The 15,375-nt window shown below is 41.9% G+C and overlaps 1 protein-coding gene across 5 annotated transcripts in view; it reads left to right on the top strand.

Annotated features, from left to right (window-relative positions):
* LOC122549656 (retinoic acid receptor beta) overlaps nt 1-15,375 on the top strand; it is a 513,362-nt gene that overhangs the window by 391,036 nt on the left and 106,951 nt on the right. For 3 of the 5 annotated variants that reach the window (XM_043689458.1, XM_043689457.1, XM_043689455.1), the window contains one exon: nt 14,712-14,801. The exons of the other annotated variants lie outside the window; for them this stretch is intronic. In XM_043689458.1, the coding sequence (XP_043545393.1) occupies nt 14,712-14,801 (90 nt within the window). The remainder of the gene's footprint in view (nt 1-14,711; nt 14,802-15,375) is intronic. 5 annotated transcript variants of the gene reach the window in all.

A 15,375-nucleotide genomic window follows, 5' to 3' on the forward strand; every position in this document is an offset into this window, starting at 1 on the left:
CCTTTCCAAATACATGTACATCCTGTCCCTCAGGATTCCCTCCAACAACTTGCCCACCAACGAGGTCAGGCTCACCGGTCTATAGTTCCCTGGCTTGTCCTTACCACCTTTCTTAAATAGTGGTACCACATTAGCCAACCTCCAGTCTTCCGGCAACTCACCTGTGACTATTGATGATACAAATATCTCAGCAAGAGGCCCAGCAATCACTTCTCTAGCTTCCCACAGAGTTCTCAGGTACACCTGATCACGTCCTGGGGACTTACCCACCTTTATTCATTTTACGACATCCAACATCTCCTCCTCTGTAATGTGGACATTTTTTAAGTTGGCGCCATCTATGTACCCACATTCTGTACCTTCCATGTTCTTCTCCACAGTAAACACTCGTGCAAAATACTTGTTTAGCATTGCCTCCATCTCCTGCGGCTCCACACATAGGCTGCCTTGCTGATCTTTGAGGGGTCCTATTCTCTCCCTCGTTACCCTTTTGTTCTTAATGTATTTATAGAATCCCTTTGGATTCTCCTTAACTGTATTTGCCAAAGCTATCTGATATCTTCTTTTTGCCCTCCTGATTTCCCTCTTAAGTATACTCCTACTGCCTTTATACTCTTCTAAGGATTTACTCGATCTCTCTTGTCTGTACCTGACATATGCTTCCTTCTTTTTCTTAACCAAACCCTCAATTTTGCTTGTCATCCAGCATCCCCTATACCTACCAAACTTTCCTTTCACCCTAACAGGAATATATTGTCTCTGGACTCTTGTTATTGAAGGCTTCCCATTTTCCAGCCGTCACTTTACCTGCGAACATCCGCGCCCAATCAGCTTTTGAAAGTTCTTACCTAAATAACGTCAAAATTAGTCTTCCTCCAATTTAGAACTTCAGCTGATAGATGTGGTCTATCCTTTTCCATCATTACTTTAAAACGAATAGAATTATGGTCGCTGGCCCCAGAGTGCTCCCCCACTGACACCTCAGTCACCTGCCCTGCCTTATTTCCCAAGAGTAGGTTACGGGAAGACCTTTTGGAATGGGTACAAGGAAAAATGTCTTCATCCAGAGAGTGATGAACTTATGGAATTCATTACCTGGCTTTGGAGGCTAGGTCATTGAGCATATTGAAGGCTGAGATAGATAGGTTCTTGAGTATCAAGGGGTTCAAGGGTTACAGGGAGAAAGCAGGAGAATGGGGTTGAGAAACTTATCAGCCATGATTGAATGGGAGAGCAGACTCGATGGGCTGAATGGCCTAATTTCTGCTGCTATGTCTTATGGTCTTATGAGACAGAAGGTGGTGGTAGAGGGTTTTCAGACTGGAGGTCTGTGACCAGTGGTGTGCCACAAGGACCAGTGCTCCGTCCACTGCTTTTCATCATTTATATAAAGTCTTTGGATGTGAATATAGGAGGCATGGCTAGTAAGTTTGCATTTGACATCAAAATAGGTGGTGTAGAGAACAGTGAAAAAATTATCCCAGAATACAGCAGCACCTTGATCAGAAGGGCCAATGGGCCGAGGAGTGACAAATGGTGTTTAATTTAGATAAAATTAAGGTGTTGTATTTTGGTAAGGCAAACCAGGGGAGGACTTCCATAATGGTAGGGCCCTGGGGGGTGTAAAAAAGACCGAGGGATGTAGGTGCGTAGTTCGCTGAAAGTCGATTCGCAGGTTGTCAAGGTGATGAAGAAGGCGTTTAGCACGCTTGTCGTCATTAGTCTGAACATTGAGTATAGGAGTTGGGATGTAATTTTTGCAGCAGTACTGGACATTGCAGCAGTACTGGACATTGGTAAGGCCACTTTTAGAATACTGTGTACAGTTCTGGTCACCCTTCCATAGGAAGGATACTGTTGAACTGGAGTGGGTGCAGAAAACGTTAACGAGGACGTTGCCAGGACGGGGCTTTGTTCCCAGGAGCATCAGAGGCTGAGGGGTGACCTTACTGAGGTTTATAAAATCATCAGGGGCATGGATAGGGTAAATAGTCAAGGTCTTTTCCCTGGGGTAGGGGAGTCCAAAACTAGAGGGCATAGGTTTAAGGTGAGATGGGAAAGATGTAAAAACGATGTGACGGGTAACTTTTTCACACAGAGGGTGGTGCGTGTATGGAATGCGCTGCGAGAGGGAATGGTGGAGGGCTGGTACAATTACAGCATTTAAAAGACATCTGGATGAGTATGTGAATAGGAAAGGTTTAGAGGGACATGGACCGAACCGGGCAGTTGGGACTAGGTCAGATTGGGGTGTCTGGTCAGCGCGGACAAGTTGGACTGATGGGTCTGTTTCCATGTTGTATGACTCTGTGAGGCACTTTGTAATGGCATCATCAAAAACATGATATTGTAAAGCAAATGTGACACTTTTTCCACAACAAACCACTGATGGTTTGTGTACCAGTAGTTTCCCATAATTGGTCATGGCCCACATCAAATCTGATCCCCTACAATTTGCCTACCGACATAACAGGTCCACAGTGGATTCCCTAGCCCTGCACTCATCCCTGGAACTTGTGAACCACAAGGATACCTATGTCACACTTCTGCTCATCGACCACAGCTCCGCCTTCTACATCATTATCCCCTCCAGACTGATTTCAAAACTCAGAGACCTAAGAGTCAGCTCCATCGCTGCAGTTGGATCCTCAGCTTTCTGACCCACAGAACACAATCAATGAATTTAGACAACTTCACCTCCTCTTCCATAACAATACTCAACACTGAAGCCCCCAAGGATGCGACCTCAACCCCTTACTGTATACCCACTATTGTGTTGCCAAATTCTGAATGAATGCCATCTATAATTTTGCTGATGATGCCACAGATATCTAACAACAATGAGTCAGAGTACAGAAAGGCGATAAAGGGCTTGGGGACGTAGTGCAATGAGAACAACAACCTCTCTCTCAATGTCGGCAAAACTAAAGAACTGATCATTGACTTCAAAAAGAAAGGAGGAGAACACATCCCCATCTACATCAACGGAGCTGAGGTTGAGAGGGTGGAGATAGTCAAGTTGCTCAGAGTGACGATAACTGACAACCTGTCCTGGCCTTCCCACGTAGATGTGATGGTCAAGAAGGCACAACAACACCTCTTCTTCATCAGGCAGCTCAGGAAATTCAGCATGTCCATAAGGACCCTCACCAACTTCTACAGATGCACCATTGAAAGCATACTGTCCAGGTGCACAACGGCCTGGTAAGGCAACTGCTCTGCCCAGGACCGTAAGAAACTACAGATGGTGGTGTGCACAGCCCAGACCATCACAGACACCAACCTTTCATCCATGGACTCCATTTATACTTCTCCTGACCACGGAAATGCTGCCAACATTATCAAAGACCCATCGCACCCAAGCAATACTCTCCTACAACCATTTCCATTCAGGCAGAAGATGCAGAAGCTTGAGTACACACACCAGCTGGTTCAGGAACAGCTTCTTTCCAGCTGTTATTAGACTGATGAATGGACTCTAACTTCAAATAATGTTGATCTTGCCTCACGCATGCCCTGTGCGATATAACTTGTAGGCCTCTGTCTAGTTTTATTTTAAATCTATGATCTGTGTGTCCTTGCTTACAATGATTTGCCTGTACCGCTCACAAACACAGATTTTCACTGTGCTTGGGTACGTGACAATAAATCAAATCCACGAATTTGATTATGAAACTGCACAAATGATCAAATGGTGCAGCATAGTTGTTTCCTCTGTTTGTGAAGCTTTATTCACTGTCAACCATATATTTGTTTAATTCAGTTCATTACAATCCTTGAATAGCTAATTGAGACACATTCGGAACATTGAACGACAGGTGTTAAACTTCTGGTATCACTGGGGTATGGGTGTTATTTCACCAAAATCTGATTCTGTCCCAAAGTAATAAACTGCATTCTTTATATGAACCACCGGCATATATTTCTTACACATTATCAGTCAAAAACACATCTATCCAATCGTTGTCATGGACAGACACAAAAATTCCTGCAGGAAATGTATTCCTCAGTGTGGTTTTATATTTGAAAATTGCCATAGGTTTAATTTTGTTCTGCTGAACATGAAGGCTGAGACCATATCCTCACATAATTTTCCCTGGAATCGTGTATCATTCCACAGTTTGGTTGCTGGATATATGGAAATTCATGTTGAAAGGAACAGAAACACACACACACACACGTCTCAAAGGCAGACTGTCATTAGTTCTTTCCTAGACGTTTACTAACAACGCAGGCAGGAAGAGAGCTGAGGTCCTGTAAAGGGAGTTCAGAGAGTTAGGCTGTAATTTGAAAAGTAGGAGCTCTAGGGTTGTAATCTCAGGATTACTTCTTTTGTCACATGCCAGTGAGGCTAGGAATAGGAAGATAGTGCAGCTAAATACGTGGCTAACGAGCTGCTGTAGGGGGGAGGGTTTCAGGTATATGGATCATTGGGATGCCTTCTGGCACAGATGGAATTAGATTTTTTTTAATTAGATTAGATTACATTACATTACAGTGTGGAATCAGGCCCTTCAGCCCAACAAGTCCACACCGACCTGCCGAAACGCAACTCACCCATACCCCTACTGTACCCCTTTTTTACCTAACACTACGGGCAATTTAGTATGGCCAATTCACCTAACCTGCACATCTTTGGACTGTGGGAGGAAACCGGAGCACCCGGAGGAAACCCACGCAGACACGGGGAGAATGTGCAAACTCCACACAGAGAGTCGCCTGAGGCGGGAATTGAACCCGGGTCTCTGGCGCTGTGAGGCAGCAGTGCTAACCACTGTGCCACCGTGCCACCCCCACTGTGCCACCGTGCCGCCCCCACTGTGCCACTGTGCCGCCGCCACCGTGCCGCCCCCACTGTGCCACCGTGCCGCCCGGTTTGGATTCCCCCCACCGTGCCGCCCCCACTGTGCCACTGTGCCGCCGCCACTGTGCCACCGTGCCGCCCCCACCGTGCCGCCCCCACCGTGCCGCCCCCACTGTGCCACCATGCCGCCCACATCTGTAAGAGAATCTGTAAGAGAAGGACGGGATGCACCTCAACTGAAGAGGCATCAACCTCCTGGCTGGGAGGTTGCTAGTGCCACTCGGAAGGGTTTAAACTAGTGTGATGGTGAGCTGTAAACCAGAGCAGTAGGTCAGTAAGTAACATGACTGAGGAGAAGTCAGAGACTAAGGCCAGTACGATAGTGAGATGTTACTGAACATGCCACAATGGCGGTCTGAGGTGTATTTGTTTTAATGTGATGAGTATGCCCAGTAAGGCAGATGAACGTAGAGATTGGATTAATACATATAACTATGATGCTGTAGCTATTATAGAGGCTTGGTTGAGGGATGGACAAGACTGGCGGCCTAATGTTCCAGGATTTAGATACTTCAGGTGAGATAGAGAGGGATGTAAAAGAGTTGAGGGAGTTGCATTAAGGAAGAGTATCACAGCTGTACTGAGGGAGGACATCTTGGAGGCTCATCCAGCAAGGCCTTTTGGGTAGAGCTCGGGAATAGGAGGGGTGCAATCACTTTGATGGGATCGTACTATAGGCCTCCCACCAGCCAGTGGTTGATAGAGGAACAGATGTGTGAACAGATTACAAAGGAATGTAGAAAAACATTTTTAATTTCCCCGACATTGACTGGGGGAAGTGACCTGTTCAGTGCCAGGGGTTGGGATTGGGGTGGAATTTGTTAGCTGTGTCCAGGAATACTGTGTAAATAGTCCAACCAGGAAAAGGGCCAAAAACAGAAATTCTGAGGAGGGGTCACCGGACCCGAAACGTTAACTCTGATTTCTTTTCACAGATGCTGTCAGACCCGCTGAGCTTTTCCAGCAATTTCTGTCTTTGTTTCTGATGTACAGCATCCACAGCTCTTCCAGGTTTTATTTAGGAAAGGGGCCATATTAGGAATGAGCCTGGCCATGTGATCGAAGTTTCGGTGGGGGAGCATTTCGGAAACAGTGACCATAATTCTGTAAGTTTTAAGATATTCATGAATAAAGATAAGAGTGTTCCTTGGGTGAAAGTACTAAACTGGGGAAAGGCCAACTATGACAAGATTAGGCAAGTACTGTGGGACTGTCGATTGGGGGAGGTTGTTTGAGGCTGCAATTGGGAATCTTTTAGATTAGGGTTCAGGACCGGCATATTCCTGTGAAAATGAAGGATAAGGATGGCAAGACCTGGGAACCTTGGATGACGAGAAATTGAGAGCTTAGTCAAAAAGAGACAGGAGGCATATATAAGGTTTAGGAAACTGAAGACAGACTTGGTGGGGCTGAAGAGCCTGTCCCTGTGCTGTGCTGTTCTTTATTCTTTGGCAAGCACAGTTTCAGTTCTTGATGGATGTGTAATAGTTACCAAAACCTTCCCAATGCAGCACCGTTCACCATGGCATCTGTTAGTGCACTTCTACCATCATCCTGACTACAACCTAGATATGTAAAATACTTATTGAATGACCCATGCTTGCCACGCTATGCCCCAATGCTGGTGAGTACTAAGCCCTTCATATAAGAGCCCATATTCTCATTGCTGGGCCCTCCAACATACAGTCACACAGTAATTTTCTTCAACATTTGTCAAAATTGAACTTTATAGAAAGTTGAGAGTTGCTGAACTGAGAACGTATCCTTGGTTTAAAACATTTACAGCAGTGGAAGGAAAGTAGAAACTTTAATTAAGTTCAGAACCGACATTAATACTTAATATTTTTTGACGTATAAACGCTGAACTGTCATAGTAAGGTGGGCTGATTGTTATTTTGCTTTGGAAGCAGTACAGTGAAGTTGTATTTTGATGTATAAAAATGAACAAGATTTGCATTATCCTACTGAAGATCACAGAAAAGATTAAGATTTAAATGCTAATTTGAATAAACAGTATAAACTATGAGGCTTGTGACACATTATCTAAGGGGAAACTGAAATATCAGAAAGGACTTAAAAAGTAAGGTTACATGGGAAAGTAAGCTCTGAAAAGAAAGTGAGGTGAGAATGAGTTATAGTCTTATGTGTGGATAAATTTGGATATGAAGTGGATGGGATTATTATGAAGACCAGTGTAGAGAGAAAGAACTTAAAAGTGATGGGAAACCATTAATTTGATGGAAATAGTGATCAGATCATGTACTTTCAACTGGATAGCTGTTACATTGGTTTGGAGGTGAGGTTTAAAATCACATTGCATTAGACTCTTGACAGTGTTTTTACATGTCTCCAGGACAATATTATATGATGCATCAAAATATTCAAAAGCAGAGCTCTAGAAAAATAAACCTGTCAAAAACTATTCAAATCATGCATTATGTCAAGAGCTTCAAAATGATGTTTAGTTTGTTAGTTAATAGCTTCCTTAACTTACAAAAATAGCAGTGAAAGGAGCAGTTTGAGTAAATGGTGATTGAATGACATTTAATGAATGGGAGAGACTTGCCACAGGTGAATTATTTAACAGTATTTGTAAAATATGGTCCTAAGATGCTAAATTGCCCAGTGTTAGGTAAGGGGTACATGTAGGGGTATGGGTGGGTTGCGCTTCGGCGGGTCGGTGTGGACTTGTTGGGCCGAAGGGCCTGTTTCCACACTGTAAGTAATCTAATCTAATCTAAGATAGGTCTGATTTTGTTCAACTCTGTCTGGTTTTAGATGTTAGTTATGTGTGGCTACTCTTTACTTCTTGTGCTTTTTAATGTGACACATGCATGTCTTCTCTGTATTGCCCATAAGTGTTCATCTAATATGTGTGTGCGTTCCTTCTGTGCTACTGCCTTATGGAAACTCGATATTTACTGGGCAAGTTTAAATATAAACTCCAGTAAGGAAAACAGTAACTGCCAGCAAACAAATGCCTCCGTTTAATATGCATAACTTCAAGCTGATGCAACTGCCGAATCTGTTGTAGCCAATAAAATACATTGTAAACACAAAAAGATTGTGGAGAGGATAGAGCCCTTCCCTTCTGTTGCTTGGGACCAGACTTCTTGTGTGGTAAAAGCTAATGGGGAGAGGGGTGGGTTGAAGGTTAGGTGTTAACCCTTTGATACATTGAATTTGCTCTCTGCTCATCATCATTACATTCTAAAATCTATAGAATCTTTGCAAAGCATTATTAAATAATAGTAGGATAATTTGTCAGTGGGGGTGTCTCTGTATTGGTGTAATAAACATTTTTTTAAAAAGGGGATTTAATTCTTACTGATTTCTTCAAAGCTTTAACAGCAAGCATACATACTCCTGCTTGGCGAGAGGTTCAAACATCCCATTTTAATAAGAACAATCATTTCCTGGAAACCAGCACCCATACTAATCTATTCTGGTACTAAATCTATTTTGTATTAAATCAGCATGGTGACACATGGTCTTCTTTGATGGATAGCCAACTGCTGTTAAAGTCCTTATTGTTCAAGGATGGGTGCCAGCTCAGTAGCAGGCAGTAAATGGACAGCAGTGTGAGATTAGCACAATGCGTAACTATCAACCATTCAAGGCAGAGCTATAGTAGCAGATGCTCTTCAGTAGATTTTTGGAATTTGATTAAATACCAAGCAATCTGTTATTAATGAAGATTATTCCAAAGGATTTTTAATGCCACACTATTGAGTTTTGATTTTTAAGCAGTACAAGTTAAGCAGTATGGTAAGATTCCTTAGCTAATTCCATTGAAGGAGCTGAAATTACTTTTCTTACTTACGACACAATTGCACATTTCTTTTGCTTATTACACGTTGCAGGCAAAGCTGATTTTCGAGTGTTAGTAGCAGACTCTTATGGAGGTGGTGAGAGTCCCAGCCACCACCTGGAGAGCTGGGGGTTTAGGCACTGCCTCTTTTTGAGAAGGTTTGCCGCACCTTTTGATACGCAGGCATGTAACAGGACGGCATTGGGCTTTCCCTCAGCAACAAGGTCCCAGGGAGGGAGCGGGGGATGGGGATGTGGATGTTGGGACAGGTGTGACTCTTTGGAAGTGCTGCTCATTGAAATTTTCTGATCAATTGGGATTGGCTGCTCTTCTGTAATTGGTCGAGGGAAATGGGCATCGATGGGGAATGGATGGGCTTGGGTCTCAGCGCCCTCTACCCCCATGCTGGGTCCTTCAATCAGGCACTCAGTACCTTTAAATGAGGTTCCCCATCTCCAGGGCCCTGTAAGCAAGCACACATGGATCAGTACCAACAGCAGCAGCAGAGTGTGGCTCTTGTCTGGATGTGAATTGCCCATTTAGATACTTCAATTAACAGCCATTATTTGGAGGTGCTGGTGTTGGACTGGGGTGTACAAAGTTAAAAATCACACAACACCAGGTTATAGTCCAACAGGTTTAATTGGAAGCTGCTTTTGGAGCGACGCTCCTTCATCAGGTGATAGTGGAGGGCTCGATTGTAACACAGAATTTATAGCAAAAATTTGCAGTGTGATGTAGCTGAAATTATACATTGAAAAATTGATGTTAAGCCTTTCATCTGTTAGAATACAGTGATAGTTTCACTTCTTTCATGTGTAAATTACAAAACCCTTTTTTTTAAAGTTGCATTCTCGGGTTAGCTGTTAACAATGGTGATAGTTAGACAATATGTTGAAGGTGTTCCCTCCCTGTCTTCTCTGTCTGTGACCTGATGTTTAGATTGATTCTAATCTAAAAAGTGAGATAACAGAATTTTACATAAATTCATGCAGTTTTTGAGCTCAGAGTTCTACATGAATGTATGCAGTTTTTGTGCAAAGTGCAATGTAACTCTGCAAGTACAAATCAATTAACAGCAGAACAGAAAGGCCCTGATGCACCATCTCACCATGGGCCTGATCAGGATGGAGGCAGGAAAATGGCAGCTGATTAAATGTCCATCTGGCTACATTCGACCCAATGTTACAATTATGAACTGGTACTTTACTCAGTTACTTTAGTGAGATTGGTGAGAGAACCACGTAAATTTGTTAACAATGTTTTACCGTATTTGCTGGCATTGCAATTGCCATTAATTTGATTTGAATTGATTTATTATTGTCACATGTATCTAAGTACAGTGATAAGTCTGGTTTTGAGTGCAGTACAGACAGACCGTAGGGTGAGGAATACAAAGTTACAGCTGCACAGAAGGTGCACAAAACGCAAGATCAACATTATATCTGAAATTTGAGAGGTCCATTCAGAAGTGTAATAACAGCAGGGAGGAAGCTTTTCTTTAACCTGTTGGTACATGTGTTTAAGAAGGGATTATAAGTGGGGTGGGAGGGATCTTTGATGATGTTGGCCGCCTTTTGGAAGTGGCGAGAAGTTTGGATGGAGTCAATGGAAAGAAGGCTCGCTTGTGTGATGGACTGGGCTGTGTTCACAACTTTCTGTCATTTCTGATGGGCAGAGCAGTTGCCATACCAAGCCGTGATGCACCCAGATAGCATGTTTTCTATGGTGCAACTATAAAAATTGATGAGAATCATATGGATGTGCCAAATTTCCTTATCCTCCTGAGGATGAAGCATTGTTGTGCCTTCTTGACCGACACATCATCGTGGGTGGCCGAGGACAGGTTGTTAGGAACCTGACACTTTCAACCATTTTCACCTCAGCTCCATTGATGTTGATGGGGCATGCCCTCTTCCTTGCTTCCTGAAGTCATTGATCAGCTCTTTAGTTTTGCTGAGGGACAGATTGTTACCTTAACACCATGCCACCAAGCACCGTCTCTCAATCCTATATTCTGTCTTGTCATTGTTTGATATCCGCTCTACAATAATGGTGTCATCAGCAAACGTGTAGATGGAGATCGGATGAAATTTGGCTACACACTCATGACTGCACAGGGAGTGGAGTAGGGGCCTGAGAACGCATTCATGTGGGGGAGGTGTTGAGGATTATGGTGGAGAAGGTGCTGCTGTCTGTCTTCACCGATGCAGTCTTTGGGTCAGAAAGCTGAGGATCCAGTTGCAGAGGTTTCGGAGTTTGGAGATTAGCTTGTTTGGGAGTATAGTGTTGAAGGCAGAGCTCTAGTCAATAAGTTGAAGCCTGATGTAAGTGTCCTTGTTATTAAAATGTGCAGAGGGAGGCAACAGAATGATCCATACATGGTAATTGTATCAGTGTAAGAAACATTTTCTTGTTCAAGCTGTTAGCATATAATTTATTGAAAACCCTCTTGTCATCGAAATTTCCAGTCCATATATTTTTTGTGTGTGTGGCTGAACACAGCGTTGTACATATATGCAAATCAGTTTTGATGATGTTGCTGTTCAGGTATCATTAGCTGAAATTTACCTGTCAGCTCCTCCTTCATTATAGTGTAATGTGATGATCCATTATGTGATTACATTGAAGAAGATTAAAAGATCCCTGCTTTGACTGGTGCCATCAACTACAGGCCAGTACTTCACGTCATGATGATGCTATGTAGTGGTTCTATCAAGTTAAATTATGGTTTGTTCTGTAGCTTCTAGTGCTGCTCGTTACAAAGTCCAGACACAGTATATATTGTAAAATACCAACAATATACATAAGGAACAAAACAAAAGTCTTATTTGATGATCCTTAGCTATATTTTACTAGATTAATTTATGTTCTATGATCCATATCATAGTTTGTCATTCATTTCCACACCAAACGTTGCTATACAACTGTCCTGTTCTTTCTCTCTACCTCTAGTGAGATCATAAAGCAGCTTTATGATCTTTTCCTTTTATTATTACTTCACTATTAAAAGGAAAAGTCCCCCAAAATAACTCTTTAATATTGAGTTGGCTATTGTATTTCATTATTGTTATTAATTTAAGTTTTACGTTCTCAACCAGCCATCACAAAGTATTTTCAGTCCACGAGGAATCAGAATGCTACAGCTATAATTCCTTTCAGGATCTACTTGACAAAAATACAAGCATATACAGAATTTTCAAAGTCGAATTTTGCAAAAGTTCCCAATGATCCTAAACTATAGGCTAGACTTGAAGAATTTTGCAAAAGCTGCAGTTTGAATGGTAGGAAGTGGAGCAACAAGTGTTGCAGTCGGATGAGTAAATGTCTTGAGTATTTGATTGTCTCTGGTTATATTTTAGATCTCTTGAAAATGTGACACTCAGCCACTCTGTGATTATACAAGCAGCCTAAATCTTACGAAGAAGCGATATCAAAGAATTAAAAGCAAATTTAAAAGCTGGATTAAAAACGTCCTGATAAGATACCTGTGAAGTTGAGATGACTGGACAAACTTCATAACTTATTTAGCAAGCTTCAGATCTGCATTCACTGAATTATTTTCCCAATTTCTTTGGCATATTAGTTAATTAGTATGAAAAGAATAAAAAGGGCTAATAAATAATTAGTATTTATGGATCACTTTGTTATAGCATCAAGCTGACCTAAAAAATGTTACATACTAAAGATGTTAACATCTTGAATGGGTGTGAAGGGGATTTACTAAAATGTAGCTGGGATGAAGAACTTCAGTGATATGGAGAGACCAGAGAAGTTGCAAATACAGTAGAAAATCCTGGAAATGCCGTGAAAGCAGGGAGCACTTCTGTTAAAAAAAAATAGAGTCGACTATGAGGTTGATGACGTTTTACCTTGGGAAGCTGGTGTTTATCTCAGAACAGGGAAAGTTAAGGGGAGAATCAAGACAGGCGTTTGAGACTATGTGATGTTTTAATAGAGTGGATAGAGAGAGGAGGGACCAGAAAATGTGGGTTTAGGATAATTGGCAAAAGACGCGGGGGGAGATGGACAGTTGATTTTTACATGCAGCTTGTTAACATGATCTGGAATTCACTGCCAGAAAAAGTATAGAAGCAGTTTCAATTATGACTTTCAAAAGGGAATTGAGAAAAGAAAGGTTTCCAGGTCAAGGGGTGAGAGCAAGAAAGTGAGACTAATTAGATAGGTCTTTGGAAGAATCCCAGCACCAACTTTCTTCAGAGCTGTAAGAGTTTCTGATTCACACTCAATTATTTGCGGTACGGTCCCAGTTTTACAGAGGAACTATCAGCCAGCAGCCAGAGGAGATTAATGATTGGTGAATGTATTTTTACTGATGTTGGTTTAGATATGTACGTCTGGTGACATCTGTGGAAAAGGAGACAAGTTAAATGTTTTGGGTCAATGAGCTTTCATCAGCTGGTAAAGGTTTGTGATGTGGCAGGTTTTAAATAAATGCAGAGCAAGGGAAAGGATCCTGAAAGATTAAGAGGAAGGGTTGATCATAAGATGGGAGTTTTTAAATAATAGAAAGATAATAGTGTGAGGCAATAACAAAGGGTAATAGAACAAGTAAAGAAGCAAAAAAAATGTCTTGAGGAATGTAAATGGGAAATCACATTCACACCATCAGCTGCTGCCTGAACACAAACAAAACAAAGAAAGAAATGGGAGGGAAGGTTACGATCCTAAGTTGTTGAACTTGGTGTTGAGTCCAGGTGGTTGAGCTGACATTGGAACAGTGTAGGAGGCCAACGACAGAGAGGTCAGACTGGGAATTGAGCAGGGAATTCTGTCAAGATGCACTGTACTTGCTCAAACTCTGTTAAACTAACGTGCCAAGTGTTTTACCTCAGATGTCCACCAGCCAGAGAATTTTGTTTTTGCACCAGCAGAACTCCTTGCTCTTCCCTAAATAATACCGTGGATTCTTTTACATCTTTCTGAACAACCAGAAGAGGCCTGACTTAGCAAGTGATCTGAAAGATGGCAGTGTCATTAATGCAGTGGCAACTTGGTATTCCAGATTGGATATCGGGTATTAGGGGTGTAGAACTGAATAATCAAATGGGATTTGCAACCAAGTGGATCTAGTATTAAAGGGAAGCACTCCCTGATCTAGCTAGAAGCACCAGGAGAGTGAACACTGCACATAAGAATGCTTTCTTTATTCCTGTCACGGCAGCATGGAATCATGGTCACATATTGGAAAGCTCATTGTGAGCAGCTCCTGCTTTGCCATTAAACAACTGCACAAAGCAGAAGGTTTACCCTAATAGGACCATACTGCATCATGAAGAAGCTAACAATATACACATTTTTATAAATATACAGAAGAATATGTCACATGATAAATTAACTTTGCGGATGATGTGGCGCTTTACAATGTTCCAGAAATGCCACACAGAGTCTCATTATCCTGACATTGCTTATTTTTATTTCCTCTTGAATCATCTCATGCTACTTTCTTTCTTTTGTCTATGAACATTGTGTTCCACAAATTCACCATTCTGTTTGAATTTCCAAAATCTAAACTGTATGTGATTTTCCTCCTTGTCGCTTTCCTTTTAAAAAACAATTTGGACATTCTGTCTCAACCCCACATCATGAATAATTCATGCACGTGCTGATTTGCAAGATTCTTCCTCGATTCCCAAAAGCAGACCAAAAGAAATACAGTGATGAATATATGATCATCCTGAGCCTGTAGATGGGTCAATGTGATACCATTAACTAGTCTGGTACTACATACCACCTACCATCCCGGCAAATCGTTGCATTCAGAATATTAGGCCCATTGATGGAAATATTGTTTATAACTGCACAAGTGCACCAGTTAATGCAGAATCAATGCTGGGTGTCTGGCAATCGGGTCAGTGGAGGAGTGGACCTTAAAGCAAATCCATAAAAACCGTGTAAGCCTTTGATTGTTCTTTACGTCGTCACATGGATACTCTAGGTGTGTTTTTTGTAAGTAAAATCAGTGCTGTGTTTCACAAAGTTCTGTACTTGAAGTATTGATTCCCGCTATTTCAGCAAGCAGACAGCAGGGACCTGGCGATGTGACGTCACAATGCCGCAAAGGAGATTCTGAAAGGAGTTTGGGCAGAGGCCTGCTGATTCCAAGTGAGTTGAAACTTCCATTTTGACTCACTTATACACATACAGAGAGTGAAGCTTTTTTAATAACGGTGACTAAATCTGATCAGAGCAGTCTTTAAATTGCCATTTTATCATTGTGGCTCCCTTTTCCTGTAATTATACTGTATAACATTTAAGTGTTTTGTTTAGTTTCGAGTGATTCTTTTGCAGAGATAATAGGGAACTAATTTTCAACCCACCGCTTTGGGCAATGAAATTTTCTGTTACCAATTTTACCACCCAGTATCCATACCAGATGTTTCCATCTTAGATAAGAGTGTAGTGAGCTGCAACACAAGCCTACCTCTTTCCTCCAAATTTTACCACGAGGATGAGGTGTTCCGGCATCAAAATCGTTATATCCGTCTGAGGGAGTTAGCCACTTCTGTGCCGACTAATGTAGTTGGTTGTTATGCAATTGCCTTAAAATCTATTAAGCTTCTTTATTTGAAGAGATTTTCAACAAGTCAACCTCAGGTGAATTTGTATCTGAAAGGCAAAGGTTCACTGTTGAACTCAGCCTGCCATCCGGATTAATAAACACTATAAGTGTGTCAGT

This window comes from Chiloscyllium plagiosum, chromosome 5 (assembly GCF_004010195.1).
Source record: "Chiloscyllium plagiosum isolate BGI_BamShark_2017 chromosome 5, ASM401019v2, whole genome shotgun sequence".
Lineage (NCBI taxonomy): Eukaryota > Metazoa > Chordata > Chondrichthyes > Orectolobiformes > Hemiscylliidae > Chiloscyllium > Chiloscyllium plagiosum.